General features: G+C 39.6%; 1 protein-coding gene across 1 annotated transcript in view; it reads right to left on the reverse strand.

Moving 5' to 3' along the window:
• Positions 1 to 7,103: 7,103 nt before the first annotated feature.
• The window catches only part of ERICH6 (glutamate rich 6), a 33,912-nt gene continuing 24,115 nt past the window's right edge, over positions 7,104 to 16,900 (reverse strand). Inside the window, exons 12-14 of the mRNA XM_068545627.1 lie at positions 15,325 to 15,480; positions 12,628 to 12,856; positions 7,104 to 7,367 (exon numbers count right to left, since the gene is read on the reverse strand). Of these exons, the coding sequence (XP_068401728.1) occupies positions 7,104 to 7,367; positions 12,628 to 12,856; positions 15,325 to 15,480 (649 nt within the window). The remainder of the gene's footprint in view (positions 7,368 to 12,627; positions 12,857 to 15,324; positions 15,481 to 16,900) is intronic.

Genomic DNA, 16,900 nt, shown 5'->3' on the forward strand with positions numbered 1-16,900 from the left:
TATAATCCTTTTCATGTCTGTAAGTTTTGTGTCTCCTCTTTTGTTCCTGTTTTAGGTAATTTGAGTCTTTTCTCTTTTTTTCCTTGGCCAGTCTAACTAAAGGCTTGTCAATTTTGTTGATATTTTCAAGGAAACAACTTTTGGTGTATTGATTTTTTTGCTGTTGTTTTTCTATCTGCTGAAAACCAATAATAAAGAGAAAAACCTTATAAAGCAGCAGGAGGAAAACAAGATACATTGCTTATAGAGGAAGAGGAAGCCCTCCAATACAGAAGATAAGGACACTACACTTAAAATGGATGCATTGAATTTCTTGTAAAAATTTGGTTTTAAAAAAAAAAAGCATGTCTCCTTTGAGTCTAAATACTGTCAGTTTGATCTCTGCATGAGACAGTATGCTTTACAGGGAAGAACCCCTTCCCTGTCCCCGAATTCCCAGAGTTCTTCCATGGTGGAGGGGATGGTTTTTCCTTCCAGTACAAAAGGAAAAGACAACAAAAAAAAGCAGGCCCTGCTGAGTGTAGGCAGGAGTCTGTGCTGATTATGATGCTTTCGGGAATTTTCTTTTCTCCCTTCTTTTAGCCCTAATCCAGTCATTATCAACCTCAGCTGCACTTTAGAATCAGCTGGGGAGCTTTAAAAAACTACTGAAGCCCATCTCCATCCTAGACCAACTTAAATTTAGAATCAGATGGTGGAACCAGCCATCTGAGGGGTGGGTGTGAGTGTGTGTGTGTGTGTGTATATAAATATAAAATATATGTATGTGTATATATAAATATAAAATATATGTGTATATTTTATGTGTACATATAAATATAAAATATATATGTATATTTTATATGTATGTATATATATATATGTATGTTGTGGTTTTTTCACTTACGTAAAAATTTTTAAATACATACTGAAGTGACGAGAATAGTGATCTTTAAACTGGGGATATGAGGACACCCAGGGGTGAAGGATTCTCCAGGGGATCAGCTTTAGCTGAATATCCAGGGTAGAATTGACACCCCAAATATACTTGGTCCAGTTTCCCCACCATATGAGGTGCAAAATGGAGATGGTTCTTGGTCATGAAACAGATACTGTTACACATACACGCACAAACACTGTTGGGAGGAAGAATTTTCTGTCACCTTAGGTCCTAGTGGTTGGGGCCTGTGTATTAATTGACAGCCGCCAGTTTGAAGATCACTGTCAAGGGCTTTGCAATTCTTTGCTTTAAATCAAATTTTAAAAGAGTGAGTCATAAATTTCCACTAACATTTTACTTTCAATTTATTAAAATTTGTCATGTTGTTTTGATCAATTATGTGCTACTAGTAATTGTAATGTTAACTCAATCAAAATAATTTTTTTGAACACTTACAGCCTTAAGATCATAGGAAGTGAAGTTTAAAATTTTTTAAAATAAATATATACTTTTGTAGTCAAGAAGTATGAGCAGATGATCAGTAGTAGGTCTTCAGGCATAAAAATATATCACAGTCCAATAAACTTCTTTGAAGGAAGTAGGGTGAAAGTGTAAGTTCAAAAAGAAAAAAAAAAGAATGATGTTAAGAAGAGTTAGTTCAGGGACTTCCTGGTGGCGCAGTGGTTAAGAATCTGCCTGCCAATGCAGGGGACATGGGTTTGAGCCCTGGTCCAGGAAGATTCCACATGCTGCGGAGCAACTAAGCCCAAGCACCACAACTACTGAGCCTGTGCTCTAGAGCCCACGAGCCACAACTACCGAGCCCACGTGCCACAACTGCTGAAACCCGCGCGCCTAGAGCCTGTGCTCTGCAACAAGAGAGGCCACCACAATGAGAAGCCCACGCACCGCAACGAAGAGTAGCCTCTGCTTGCCGCAACTAGAGAAAGCCTGGGCGCAGCAACAAAGACCCAATGCAGCCTAAAATAAATAAATAAATAAAATAAAATAAATTCATATATTTTTAATGGATAATGACGGGTATCATATTGCTATGGTATTTAGATTCCATTGGATTCATTTCAAAAAGTAATGTTTTATTTCAAAATGTCAAGATTTATAATACATTGGAAATCAGATTCTTTGCAACTGCTTAAACTTGTGATGAATCATAGATGTCAGCTGAAAAATGTACAAGGCAGAACGTGCATTAAAAAATTTTTTTTAAGGGCTTGAGAATGGAAAAGTGAAGATCACTGCTCTAGATGGATTGCTTCGTTTCCTTCTGGAGGGCCAAGGACCGTTCACTAGAAGGTAATTTATTTTAAACCTTGTCTTCATAGTTTAATGAAGCAGAAGTTGATTCATACTTCACAACTTCATCTGTATTAGGACTGATAACTAATAAACGCTGCAAAAAAAAGTGTGCTTATGGAAATTACGTGGATGTGTTTTGTATGTGCACTGCACTTGCTATCTATTCTCTGTGAAAGAGAGACAAATATGTCTGTATAGTACAAAGTTACTTTTGCTGTTGTCAGTACTTATCAATATAGCTTGTCATAGCAATAATTAAATCATTCACTCTGATATCAGCCTCCAGTTCCTGTTAATTTTTAGTCTAATGTGACCTAGCTATAATCTATTTTTAAAAATTAATTTTATTTATTATCGGACCTCTCGGCTGTGAAAGCGTGGAGTTGCAACCACTGGACCGCCAGGGAATTCCCTGGTGTGACTTTCATTAGCAGGAAAAGCCACCAATGAAACGCACTTTGGTGTATATTGCTCACACACTATTAGAACTGCGCGGAGGCCCATACGCTGGATGTGCTCTTACATCTCAGTTCCCCAAGGCTTTGCTGACACGCTTTGCTGCCACCTTTACCTGAAGCAGAAAGTTTTCATTTCTTTACTCATCAGTTACATTGAAGTGCATATATGTATCTTCTCAAAGATGATCATTTTATCTGTTCAAAATGGTACACATAAAATGTAAAATATGCATGAACAAAAGAAAAAAAAAGTGATAATCCTGAGATCAGGAATAAATGGAGACAAGGATTTGTAGTTCTACTTTAAGCTTTAAGTATATCAATAATTCTTTCGAAATTTACATCTGGAAAAACTTACACATTTAGAGTGTTTTCTGCTCCCTCAATTTATGCAATATTACTATATGACAACTTTATGGCTAGAAGAGTTTAATTTTTTTTCTTTTATTGAAATATAGTTGATTTACAATATTGTGTTAATTGCAGGTGTAGTGTTAGTTTTCAGGGGTATGGCTAGAAGAGTTTAATTTTTCTTTTGAAGTATAGTTGATTTACAATATTGTGTTAAGTGTCAGGTACAAGGTGATTCGGTTATACATAAGTGTATATATTTTTAAAAATTTTTTTCCATTATAGGTTATTATAAGGTATTGAATATAGTTCCTTGTGCTATACAGTAAATCCTTGTTTATTTTATATATGGTAGTGTGTATCTGTTAATCCCTCCATCCCCTTTCCCTTTGGTAATCATAAGTTTATTTTCTATGTCTGTGAGTTTGTTTCTGTTTTGTAAATAAGTTCATTTGTACTATTTTTTAGATTCCACATATAAGTGATACCATATGATATTTGTCTTTCTCTGTCTGACTTCACTTAATATGATAATCTCTAGGTCCATACACGTTGCTGCAAATGGCATTATTTCATTCTTTTTTATGGATGAGTAATATTCTATTGTATATATGTACCACATCCTCTTTATCCATTCACCTGTTGATGGACATTTAGGTTGCTTCCATGTCTTGGCTATTGTAAATAGAGTTGCATTGAACATTGTGGTACCTGACTCTTTTTGAATTATGGTTTTCTCAGGGTATGTGCCCAGTAGGGGGATTGCTGGGTCATATGGTAACTCTATTTTTAGTTTTTTAAGGAACCTCCATACTGTCCTCCATCGTGGCTGCACCAATTTACATTCCCACCAACAGTGTAGGAGGGTTCCCTTTTCTCCACACCCTCTTCAGCAGCATTTATTATTTGTGGACTTATTATTTGTGACCCGTGTGAGGTGATACCTCATTGTAGTTTTGATTGGCATTTCTCTAATAATTAGTGATGTTGAGAATCTTCTCATATGTCTGTTGGCCATCTGTATATCTTCTTTGGAGAAATGTCTCTTTAGGTCTTCTGCCCATTTTTTTGATTGGGTTGTTTGTTTTTTTGATATTGAACTGCATGAGCTGTTTGTATATTTTGGAAATTAAGCACTTGTTAGTCACATCATTTGCAAATATTTTCTCCCAGTCAGTAGGTTGTCTTTTTGTTTTGTTTAAGGTTTCCTAGAAGAGATTAATTTTTTTGAAGAGGTTTTTATTGTGAAAATGAGAAAAAAAAAAAACACCCCATGAATTAACAGAATAGATTATTCAGAACCAAGATTACCTGAAACAGAGAAGTGGAAAAATGGACATTGATAAATAAAATCTGTGGCATATCTCAATGCCCTTTTGGTATACATAGATAACTCAAAATTTATCATTATTGTTATTTTTAACAACTCAATCCCTTCAATAAATAAACAGTTGCCTTGAAATATGACCCTAAAAGATAGCTAGAAGTAGATACAAACATTTTCATTTTTAATTTTAAAGAAGCAGCATAAATTCCTTTATTACACATAAATTATAATTTTAAATAATTTAAAATAACATTTTATTATTAAACATGAAGCAACATTGTTGAAAGATGTTGTCTCATTATCCTGCCAATCTCCAGTTAATCAAGGCCTTATTCAGTATCCACTAGGGCTCAGCACACCCAAAAATAGTTTTTAATGATGTACAAAAACAGATCCAGTTAAGGCTTTGTTGTGATTGTTACATGTTATACTGTTATATGCTATTTTTCAGAGCTATATTGAAACATATTAGCTCAATATTTCTGTCTCACTTTATAGGAAACAAAATTTCACTTATCAGTGAAAAGGAAGAGGCAAAAGGCAAAAATAAAAAAAGAGAAAGAGACATTTAGCATTGATCAAGACGTAAGCCTCGGAACCTCTTTTTCAGAAAGCAGTGGAGATTAGCAAGAATGGAAATGAAAAAATAAGAAAATTGAATTCTCAGTGTTGACATAGTTCCTAAAAAGTAAGATAATTAAAAGCAGCTTCTTTTTAAAAATTTGTTTATTTTATTTATTTATTTTTGGCTGCACTGGGTCTTCATTGCTACGCGCGGGCTTTCTCTAGTTGGCGGTGAGCGGGGGCCACTCTTCGCCGTGGTGCACGGGCCTCTCATTGCAGTGGCCTCTCCTGTTGCGGAGCACGGGCTCCAGGTGCATAGGCTTCAACAGTTGTGGCATGCGGGCTCAGTAGTTGTGGCTCACGGGCTTAGTTGCTGCGCGGCATGTGGGATCTTCCCAGACCAGGGCTCCAACCCGTGTCCCCTGCATTGGCAGGCGGACTCCCAACCACTGCACCACAAGGGAAGCCCAAAGGCAGCTTAAAAAAAATTTTTTTTTCTATTTTAATTTTAAATTTTGGTTGCGCCTAGTCTTAGTTGCAGCAGGCGGGCTCCTTAGTTGTGGCTCTCTGGCTCCTTTAGTTGCGGCACATGTGCTTCTTAGTTGCAGCACATGTGCTTCTTAGTTGCGGGCTGTGGGCCCCTTAGTTGTGGCATGAGAACTATTAGTTGTGGCATGCATGTGGAATCTAGTTCCTGACCGGGGATCGAACCCGTGTCCCCTGCATTGGAAGGCAGATTCTTAACCACTGCGCCACCAGGCAAGTCCCCTAAAGGCAGCTTTAAAAAAAATTTTTTTTAAATTGAAGTATAGTTGATTCACAATGTGTTAGTTTCTGGTGTATAGCAAAGTGATTCGGTTATACATATATATTTTCTTTTTCATATTCTTTTCCATTATGGTTTATTACAGGATATTGATTATAGCTCCCTGTGCTATACAGTGGGGCCTTGTTGTTTATCTATTTTGTACATAGTAGTTTGTATCTGCTAATCCCAAACTCCTAATTCATCCCTCCCCCACCCGCTTCTCCCTTTGGTAACCGTAAATTTGTTAAAGGCAGCTTTAAACAAAAAGGTGGTGAATGGATTAATACCAAGACCAGCCCCTAGTCTCCCAGTAGCTCAGCTACTTCCTGCTGCCCAGCACTCAGCCCCCCCTGGGACACAGCATCCTTCCACTCTTCCTGTCCCTTCCTCCTCCTCCCCATGCTTCCTCCGCGGGCTCTTAGTAGGAAAACAGTATGATGTAGTACCTCACGCTAACTGATCAATCACCGGTGGATAGGCTTAATCTCTCTTGCTGCACGTTAGCACCAAATTTGTTATTCACTGTAAGGAATGGCCCCTCCAACTACATTCCTCCCTCTCCCAAAGAACAGGGAACTGAGAAGTCAGAGAAGTTCAGGAGAGGGCAGGGTTGGGCGGTCCAGCTTTTAGAGTTCTCCATATCCGACTCTCAACTCTGCTTTCTGCTCTAAAGCATCTTTATCACTGAGCAGAGGATGCTGTGCTGGGCCGTCATTGCAGATCCAGCAACATCCCTCCTCCCTCCCCTCGGACTGGGAGATACATATTGTTCCATAACCCTTGGCCAGCGGGAACCATTACGTTTCCCCAGGGGGAGGCAGCTGCCTGAGGTGTGGGAGGCGGGAGAGGAGCAGCAGCCATCCTTCACCTCTGGCAGGACGGTGGACATTCGGGGGGTGGCAGCTGTTTGTTTTTCCCGCGCTGGCTGGGATGTGAGGCTGCAGCTCTTCCGAGGAGCTCCTGCCACTCTCTTCCTTGGTGCTGTTGGCTTCTTGGCTTCCTGAGATTCCCTCATTTCCCCAAAGACCTCAGGGCAGTTCCTTGACCTTCACTTTCCCAGCCTTTCGGAAGGGGAAGGTTGTGGAAGCACCTGCTCCCTCCCTGCTTTCGGTTTTCCTGATGGAACTTTGGCTGATAGGGGCACTTTGGCTGACTTGTTTATTCTCTGCTGTCTGCAGAGTGAGTTGTTTAGTTTTCCCACCAAGAATGCAAACCAGTGATGACTCTGGATGTGCTCTAAATTTGTAATAAAGCACATTTCTTGGTATTTCCTAGTCATTTTATACACTTTTCTTGAAATCTCCCACACCCCCTCCCGGAAAAACTCAAGAAAACAAAGGAAAGCACCATCACTGTTTGTTAAATGTTTTCATTTATCAAAGCTGCTATTGTTGTTATTGTATCTTGCTTCATACCAGAATTGTGACAAAGGGCAATTAGTTTTAGAGAAAGTGAAGAAAGGTAGGAAGGTTGCTTTAATTTTTCCCAAACCTGGCTGGAGGGGAAGTTCACACATCCTTCCAGTTTATGAAACAGGCGTCGGATCTTTATTAAACTGGCCAGCAGAAGAAGGTCATCCTCGTTCAGGTATCGGAGTGCTGGAATCTCTTTAGGGTTTGGTAGCTTTTCAGGAAAGAGAGAAGGGAAGCTCAGGGTCCAGGGTGGAAATGGTGACTGCAGAAGCAGGAGTTGGGAGGAGGCGAGAGGCGACACTAATTTGGGGCTGGATTCCCTCTTGAGGCTAATTATAAATAGGGGCAGTGGTGTTAATTCTAATCCGAACAGGAATGAGTTGAGATGCTCTGGAAATTTGAGAGACTAGAGCAGGCCAGACCACACAGAAATCGGATACTTTCTTTCAAATGCTTAACAGTGTACTCAAATCATTTACCAGCATCTGCTGGGGGAAGCACAGAGATGCTGCAGGCACCCGGTCCCTGGGACACGCCCAGTGCGGAGAGCATGGTGGGTGCGGGCCTAGAGGCTGGGAAGGCCCTGAGCTGGGCTTTCCAGAAGGAGCCGGGATGACTAAGGCTCCTTTCCTTCTCCTAAAGTGCGCCCCAACCTCCAGGAGGCCCTTCCACACGAACCTCCCCACGACCCTCCTTGCCCTCCACGCTCCCGACTTCCTTACGGCCTTGAGTGATTCAGGCTGATGCTGTCTCCTCGCAGCTGCGGGAAGGTCAGGGGTCTGTTGGGGCAGCCTTGCCTGAGGTGTTTCCAAGCTGCGGCTTCTGAGGCAGCCCACGAGGGCTGCGTAGCCTCGGCGGGGTGGGGCGGGGAGGGGCGAAATGCAAGCCCACCTACTACCTCCTGCAAAGCTGAGTGACCGCTTACCTGCCAGAGAAGTGAGAACTCGCAGCATGTTCCTGCATTTTCATCCTTCCCCGCGTTGGAAGGGAGGAAGGAGGGAGGGAGGGGGGAAGGAGGATGAGATGGCTGAGTAATGAGGATGGATCTCCATTTTTAGTTTACCTTCGATCCCAAATCCCATAAAATGGCAGAAAACATGTTCAGAGAGTAAATCAATAGGAAATAGGAAAGATTTTTTTATCAGCAGGAATAATCTTAAGGAATTCCTGAAAATCAGGAAGCAGCTGGGACCACATCCGTAGAGAGATAAATGACCAGGTGGAACCACTAATCCCAAACACACATTCTGAGCTCAAAGTCAACAGCAATGGGAGGAGGAGAGGCCTTGAGGTAAATATTGCCATGGTCCCCTGGCCTCCCCTTTGTGTTGAGCAGCGGTGCCCACAGGCTGAGGCTGGAAGCCTGGCGCTGGAGCTCGCCTTCCACCCCTCAGCAGCACGTGCCACTCTCCTCCACAGTTAGCAGAAGCACACTTCGGTAAGGAGAACATGCAGGAAAACAGGGATTCTCAATGAGAGGCACCAGATTTACCTATCAGAGATGCTAATTTTCAGGGAAACAGACCTTAGGATATATATATATGTATGTATATATATAGTTACTATTTTCTGAGGGATCTGGGAGAATTATTGTTGTCAAGGGAAATAACTAGAGGACTTGGAACTTAGTTCTACGCATATAGAAAAAAAGATACGTTAATTTTAGAATAACCATTAAAATATAACGTGTTAAAAGATCAAGTCTGTTAGGTTGAGGAAAGCAACAAAAGTTAGATGTGTTTGCAGGGACACATCGAACTCAAAACTACATAAAAAGGTTGCAAATCAAAGGATGAAAAAAAAAAATGTATGAAGCCAATGCAAACTAAAAGAAAGCAGGTGTAGCAATTTAACATCATATGAAGTAGCATTTAAGGCAAAGACCATTAAGAGGGAAACTGGGAATAATACGTGTTGATGACATTAAAAATTTTTGTCAAAACAGAAACAAAATCCCTCAGTGATATGCTGAGTCATGTAATGGGCACAGCTGAAGGGCAAATAAGTGAGGTGGCCCAGGGGTGAAAAGTATAACTCACTATGAAGACAGTCGACACCTTTAATTTTCTAACAATAGAGCTTCAAGACAGATAAAGCAAAACCTGATAGAAATTGCAGGAAAAATGTACTAATTCAGTCATATTGGGAGACTTTCATACATCTCTCAGAAATAAATCAACCATACAAAAAGAAAAGGATATAGAGAGAAGTATAAATAGAACATTTAGACATATACAGTTTTGTGCTAATAAACAGTAAACCTTTTGGGGGGGGGTCAAATATACATGGAACAGTCATAACTTATGTCATCAACCACCAAGAAAATATCAGTACGTTTTAACAGCAGGGAAAAAAATGCAAGCGATATTCCTTGACCATTTAGAAATTAACAAGAAAAGGATAGCAAATTTAAGAAATCTATTTGAAAATTCAATAACTACTGAGTTGAAGAAATCAGAATACAAATCATAAACCCTTTAGAGGTGAAAGAAAATAGGAGCACTACATATTAGAACCTGTGGCATATATATATGACCAAAGGGGCACTCAGAGTTCCAGGGTAGGGGTGGGGGTGGTGCGAGTTTACACGGGGTAGTCAGGAAAGGACTCTGTGAGCAGAAACCTGAGGGAAGTGCAGCAGCTATGTGCTAAATGGGGGAGGAATATTTTAAGTTGAGTGAATAGCAGCGCAAAAGCCCTGTGGCAGCGACATGCCTGGTATTGTCTAGCAACAGCAAAAAGGCCAGGGTGGCTGAAACAGAGTGGGTAGGAAAAGAGGACTACAGAGGGAATGTTAATAGAAGGAAGTCCAGATCACATACAGTATTGCAGTTATTTTATAGGATCTTGGCTTTTACTCTGAGTAAGGTTAGAAGTCACTAGTTTTGACCAGACTTTTGTTTTCAAAATATCACCCTCACTATCGTGGCAGAATTGACTTTGGGAAGACCGGAAGCAGGGAGACTTAGGAGGAGGCTACTACAATAATTTAAACAAGAGATGGATTAGGTACATGAGGCAGATAAGGCTGGTAGTATTGAAGGATGCCAGGAGTGTTAGAGTCTGGAGATATGTTGGCGGTAGAGTTTATAGGACTTGCAGATGAAAGACGTGGGGTTGTGAAACAGAGAGGAGGGTAGCAACCCCAAAGTTTTGGGACTGAACAACTGAAAGAAAGCAGTTGCCATTTCCTGAGATGGAGAAGACCCAAGGTAGAGCACGCTTTCAAATGTCATTTTGCTCTGTGAAGTTTCTAATGCCCTTTAGACACCAGATGGGGATGGAGGGCTGGAATCAGATCTTCAAGTTTAGAGTTCCTGGGAGATCCACCTGGAGATAAATGGAGGGGTTATCAGCAAGCAGATGGTATTTCAGGACAGAAAACTAATGAGATCACCTAGGGAGTGAGTATAGCTGGAGAAAAGATGAGCCCAACGACAAGCCCTGGAGCCCCTCAATATTTAGAAAAAGGCGGGGGTGAAGAAACTAGGCAAAGAAAAATGAGAAAGAGTATCCCTTGAGGTAGAAGTAAAATCAAGGCAGAGTAGGTCCTGGAAGCAAGGGAGGAAATTCTTCTAGGAGGAGGAAGTGAGCAACTGTGCCCAATGCCACTGAGAAGGCATTAGATTCAACATAAATTAACTATAGTACATATGAAATACTACGTAGCAACAGAATAGACAAATATGCTTGGATATGTAGACATGAAAGGATCTTTAACACATGTTAAATGGAAAACAAAAACATAGAACAAGCCTAATAATACAATCAGTGTAGTCTGATCCAATTTTTATTTTAAAAAAATGTATGTGAATAATTTATAAGTACATAGAAAAGAGAAGTACACACCAGATTTTCAGTGGTGATTACCTTTGGGAAGACAATTAGAATAGAAGGAAGGATGAAGGGGGGTATCTCATTTTTTTACTCTCTATATTTCTATATTATTTGAATCTTCAAATATGAGAATGTATTCACATATCACTTTTGGAATTTTAAAAAAATGAAAGGGTGATCATGAGGATGATGAGAAAAGCAATCATTTTTAACATCAAATTCTTTCTTTTGCACCAACTCTTTTTTCTGATTAAAATTCATTTCAAAGGAGGGAGGTGAGGAGAAAGAGAGCATTTTTGACATTTTTGGTAAAAATGCATTTACCATGAATGTAATGAACCAAAAAAAAAGGCTATATTGTAAATTTCTAACTAAGGAAGAAGCTTGTTTGGAGCCTGACAGCTGACTGCAGTAGCTAGACTGGCTGGAAGTAGCTCAAATAGTGCTTAGCACATTGTAGACCCTTGCTCCATGTTGGCTGAATCTGAAGTCTCCTTTTTGTTTGGTGTTTATGAAATATCCCTGCCTGTGTGGAATCCTGAAGTCATATTTCCACTTATTTAAACATATAGACTTTTTAGAAGCTGAAGACATCTTTGAAGTTTGGAACAATCTCTTCCTTGAATAATTGATGAAACAAGATCCTCAGAGTTTAGGGGACTTATTCAAAGTCACATACTATATATGCTCTATATGTGACATAGATCTCTATTTATATCTTTCTCTACATGCCTATATATATTTCAGCTTTACTGAGGTATAACTGACAAACTCTACATCTCTACTGAGCTATCATTTGCTAAGTACTTAGTTCCAAGCACCATGCTAAGTACTTTGCATTCTCATTGAATCTTCACAGCAATCTGTAAGAGAGGAATCATTATCCCCATTTTGTAGAGGAGGGAACTGAAGTTCAAGTTCAGCCACTTAGCTAAGTGGCAGAGCTGAGGTTTGAAACTACGTCTCTGTAACCCGAAGTCTGTGTTCTTAACCGTTGTGCAGCATTGCTGGTCACTGAGAGTGTACTCTGGGCCATGCCCCGGGCAGGATAAAGGAATCAGTAAGACAGACTCTGTCCTGCAGGAGCTCACCATCCAGTAGGAAAGACAGCCATGAAGGCAAGTAAGGCACATGGTTCAGCAAGTGCAGGGACAGAGGTGCGTACACGGACAACCCAGAGAAGGACATTTTCGACCCTGATTGGACAAAGGGCTAGGAGCTCTGGGAAGTGTTTCCAAGGAGATGGGGCTTGTGCTGGCTCTTGAACATGGTCAGAACCCAGGTCTCCTGACTCAGCCAGGGGCTTTCTGCTAGAGCACAGAGAAAACCGAACCCAATACAAAATCCCTAAACCAAACCCCCAAAGCTGCACTACTTCAGTCGAGAGTAAACACTCAGTAAATGTTATTTGGACTCAAGTCTGAACTAAAGGGAATTTCTGAGGAAGAAAAAACAGTAAGGTTGCCTCAATTCCATATGAAACTTTCACTATATGTTTTTTCATTGAACTCCAAAATTCACAGTAGTGCACAGTAGATTACACACAAGTATAATCTATCAATAATAACACTAACAAACATTGTTTTACTCTTATTATTCTAAATGCTTTCAACTGTTTATAAAAATGTACCTACCTTCACTTTGGTTCCGACACTGATTCTTGCCTGTTGGCCCATTGCTAGAAAAGTGATTGAAATCTTGTCTTGTTCTAAGATGCGGATTCCAACATAATGGTTCAAAGCCAGAAAGACAGGTTTAAATGAAACAAAAGGTGAGGAAGTGACGGAACTTGACCAATTCCAAGCCCTTACTCTGTTGCCAGCTTGATCTGAATATTGACCGCCCAAGATATTGATGTATACCCTGGGCAGAAAGGAAATTAAAAATCATAAACAGTAACATTATAATTCAACCTTGAATTAGCCCGGTCACTTGCTAACCAAAGGGAGTAGCAGTTTATACTAGCCAATAGCATATGAATAGTGGAAAACCTCAGGTAGTCTTAGGAGCAATAATACTGTGACCGAATTCTATACTAATTTGAAGTACTGGGTATGGTTTAAGACGTAGTAATAAACCAAAATGGGTCCAAAGGCTGGAACCAGGATGGTAAAGGGATCTGGAAAATGATGTGCTGGGGAGGATGAAGAGGGAGCACAGAAGGTTTAGTTTGGATAAAAAGAAATACAGGAGAGCAGGCTCTACCTGGAAGAGGGGAGAAGACTAGTACTTAGATTTTCCCTGTGTCAGAATGAAGATCAGTGAGTGCAAGTTCTGGGAAAGGCCAAATTGGCCTCAGTACAGAGACCTGTCTTCTAACAGTACCCAGCAACTGGGGGCCAGGAGTCCTTCTAGGAGGCCTCTCATCAGGGCCAGTGTGGGCAGGAGAGGCTCAGGGATCATCTCTGAGATCACTGTGGTTTAGAAGAGTTTGGTAATGGAGCAGAAGGGGGAACTGAGGCCAGTAGGGCCTCCCCAATCCCTTAGAGGTGTTAATGCCACATTTTACCACATTACCTACAGATGTAGCCCTGCACAATCTGAGATCTAGTGGCACCAGTGACTGCCATCCTACTCCATGAGCTCCTTTGCATACCCTCTCACTTTCTTCCATCTGGGGTCACCATCTCTTTCTCGAGGAGAGAGGATAGGTAGAGTTCTAGGTACTTAGCTGGCTTAATTTGATAATAAATGATTTTTTTTTAAACCAGATGAATTGGCCATGAGGGCTCCCTAGAGTAAGATAACTCACATCGTATTTTCCCAGCTTTGATGAGTGGCAGTAATCTGATAACAAAAGTACAACTGAGAAATTGAGGTGACTATCTTTGTATCTGGGAGGAGGGAGATTTAGTTTTATCTTGGTATGTGGGTGAAAATAACACTTGGCTAAAATTATCTAGATAAATTGTTTATTTAATAAACTTTCTTTGAGTCTATGCCATGTACAGATACATGTTATGTAGTGGCAAAGATGCGGGGTGTGCCTTCAAGGGACTTCAGTCCTGCAGGGGAGGTGGGCTTGCTACACAAGAAGCAGCGAGAGGGGCTATGAGAGTGTCAAGGAGTCATGTCAGAGGGCCCAGGAGTACAGTCGGTGGCTGGGAGGTCTTTGCTGGTAAAGGGAGAAGTCTTAGAAGCCAGTGAATATCTGGTGACAATTGATATAGTGCCCCACCAGATGTGATGCAGAGCTGCTACTGAACCCTGAAGGATAAGCAGAAAGTCTCCAGTAGACTTGGAGGTAATGGATTGACTACTGCTTTGAACTAAAAGTACAGATATCTCCCTGTGTCCTAACTTTCTCAAGTACTGGCAGAGTGTTCAAACTTTTGTCAATTATTGGCAGAGTGTCTCAAGAAAAGATTGTTATACCTGTAAATAAGTTAAAGGGAGAGAATATCTCTTTCTGAAAAGCTTCAAAAGATTAAATTGTATTTGAAGTTAGAACCCAAATTTCACTTTCTCAGGCTAAATGAAATAATATGAAGTCACAGAGTGTATAAGTTAGTTGATCGAAGGCATTAGGACCTTCATTTCTCTAGAGATTTTGTTTGTATATTATTGTTGTTGGTTGTGGCTATGGGAAGCCTACTTGTTAGGGATATATCTCAAACAGTAACAACACAGTATGGCAGCTGTCCATTGTGAATTATTTCCATAGATGAAGCCAGGATAACATTATCAGGGCATAGCCTGTAGAGAGACTGCCTGAGGGGTTCATATCTCAGATCCCTAGGATGGCCATATAATTTAAATAAATTTAAATAAAATTTAAATAATAAATAAATTTAAATAAATTTTAAATAAATTCTAATATTAAAATTTCTGTTTATAGAAGAAAATATGATGAGCTTTGTTTTACATAGTTGCCTGGGATTTTTCCACTAAGCAGCATATGGAATGACATAAATCAAAAATTTATCTGAGTTGAACATTACTATCTAAAGACCACTAATGTAAATAAATCTTCTTAAAGCTATTTTTGTCCTTCTAGTTATAAGATGAATAAGATCTGGGGAGCTAATGTATAGCATAGCGATTATAGTTAACACTGTATTATAAACTTGAAAGTTGCTAAGAGAGTATATTTTAAATGTTCTCAACACAAAAAAGAAATGGTGATTATGTGACATGTTGCCGGTGTTAGCTAATGCTATAGAGGTAATCATTTTGCACCATATAAGTGTATCAAATCGACATGCTGTACACTTTTAACTTACACAGTATATGTCAAGTATATCTCAATAAAGTTGAAAAAATGCAAGGAAAAATAAAATTTCACAAAACCCGAGAAACAAAATCACAGCAGGAGGAACCTAGACGCCTACCAGACATTTCCATTGGGATGATAGCAGGAACTTCTACCCGAAGAATCTAGCACTGCCAGGATTGCAGGGTTAGTGGGCACGTCTTCTTGGACTATGCAAGTGAAGCCATTTATCTTACTGGGCACTCGGATGATGGCTAGGTTTCCAGATGGGTAGCTGAGATCAGATAAGGTCATTTGAGTTATTCTAATGGTCTTTAACTATACTGGGAATAAATTCAATTTATAAGAGAGCCCTTTGAAACTAGAAAGCATTCTGAAAATGGGAGGGTTATTACAAAATAATTTCATGCTTTTTATGTGGATCAAAACATATTTATGAGACACAAAAATCCTCAACAAAAATGCCAGCAAATGGAATCTAGCAACATATAAAAAGGATTATGTACCACGACAAAGTGGAGTTTATCCCAGGAATGCAAGGTTGGTTTACCACCTAAAAATAAATTAATGAAACATACTATATTGATAGAATAAAGAGCAAAAAACAGATGATCATCTCAATAGATGCAGAAAAAGCATCTGACAAAATCCAATACCTTTTCATAATCAATGACTCAGTGAACTAGGAATAGAAGGGAGCCTCCTCAACCTGATAAAGAATGTCTAACAAAACCCCAGAGCTAACATCATACTTAATGATGAAAGACTAGGTGTTTTCCCCCTAAGATCAGGAACTAAACAAAAATGTCCACCATTTCCACTGCTGTTCAACCTCACGCTGGAGGTTCCAGTCAGGAAAATTTTGTGAAAGAAAAAGAAATGAAGACATTCAGATTGGAAATGGAAGAAGTAAAACTATCTCTATTTGCAGATAACATGCTCTTGTATATAGAAAATCCTAAGGAATCCACAAAATAATGTTAGAGCTAACAAAAGAGTTCAGTAGGGTTGTAGGCTAAAAGATCAATATATAAAAATAAGTTGTAGTTCTATACACTAGCAGTGAACATTTTGAAAATGAAATTAAAATAATTCCACTTAGCATCAAAAAGTATAAAATATACTGAGGATAATTCACTAACTGTTAATATTCAGTCCTATCTCAGCTGATCGGAAGTCCAGAGGTGAAGTAAACACAAAATTGATTCTGAATCATTTTGAAAATCAGCCATAGCCTTCAAAGGAGTGAAAACGAATTAAAGCCAGGGCAGGAAATGATAACTAATGATACAAGCTGGGGAAGTTATTTAAAATTTTTTGATATAATTAAAACAAAAAACCTACACTCTTTCTCAAAGGGCCTAGGGAACTAAAACTTCATTACACTTCCTATGCCATGAAAGCCATTTTTCTGGTTTCTTACTGGGATTTGACTAAACATTTAGGCAACTATGACTAAAAATGACTTTCTCCTACAAAATGAGGCCCTTAGTTCGCCAAAAAGTCCTTCTCATTTCACAGTTTTGTTTTGTTTTACTTTCCTGGAGATATTAAATGGCCTTTGTGTCAAAATAGCAAATGGTCTGATCATCAGGCAGAGGTTCAAGTGATCAATAACTTAGTGTTCCATAAAATGGATATTGAATTTTTGTATTAAAAAATGACATACTGCTCATGGATGTGTAAACTGGTAC

Source organism: Eschrichtius robustus, chromosome 6 (assembly GCF_028021215.1).
Source record: "Eschrichtius robustus isolate mEscRob2 chromosome 6, mEscRob2.pri, whole genome shotgun sequence".
Classification (NCBI taxonomy): domain Eukaryota; kingdom Metazoa; phylum Chordata; class Mammalia; order Artiodactyla; family Eschrichtiidae; genus Eschrichtius; species Eschrichtius robustus.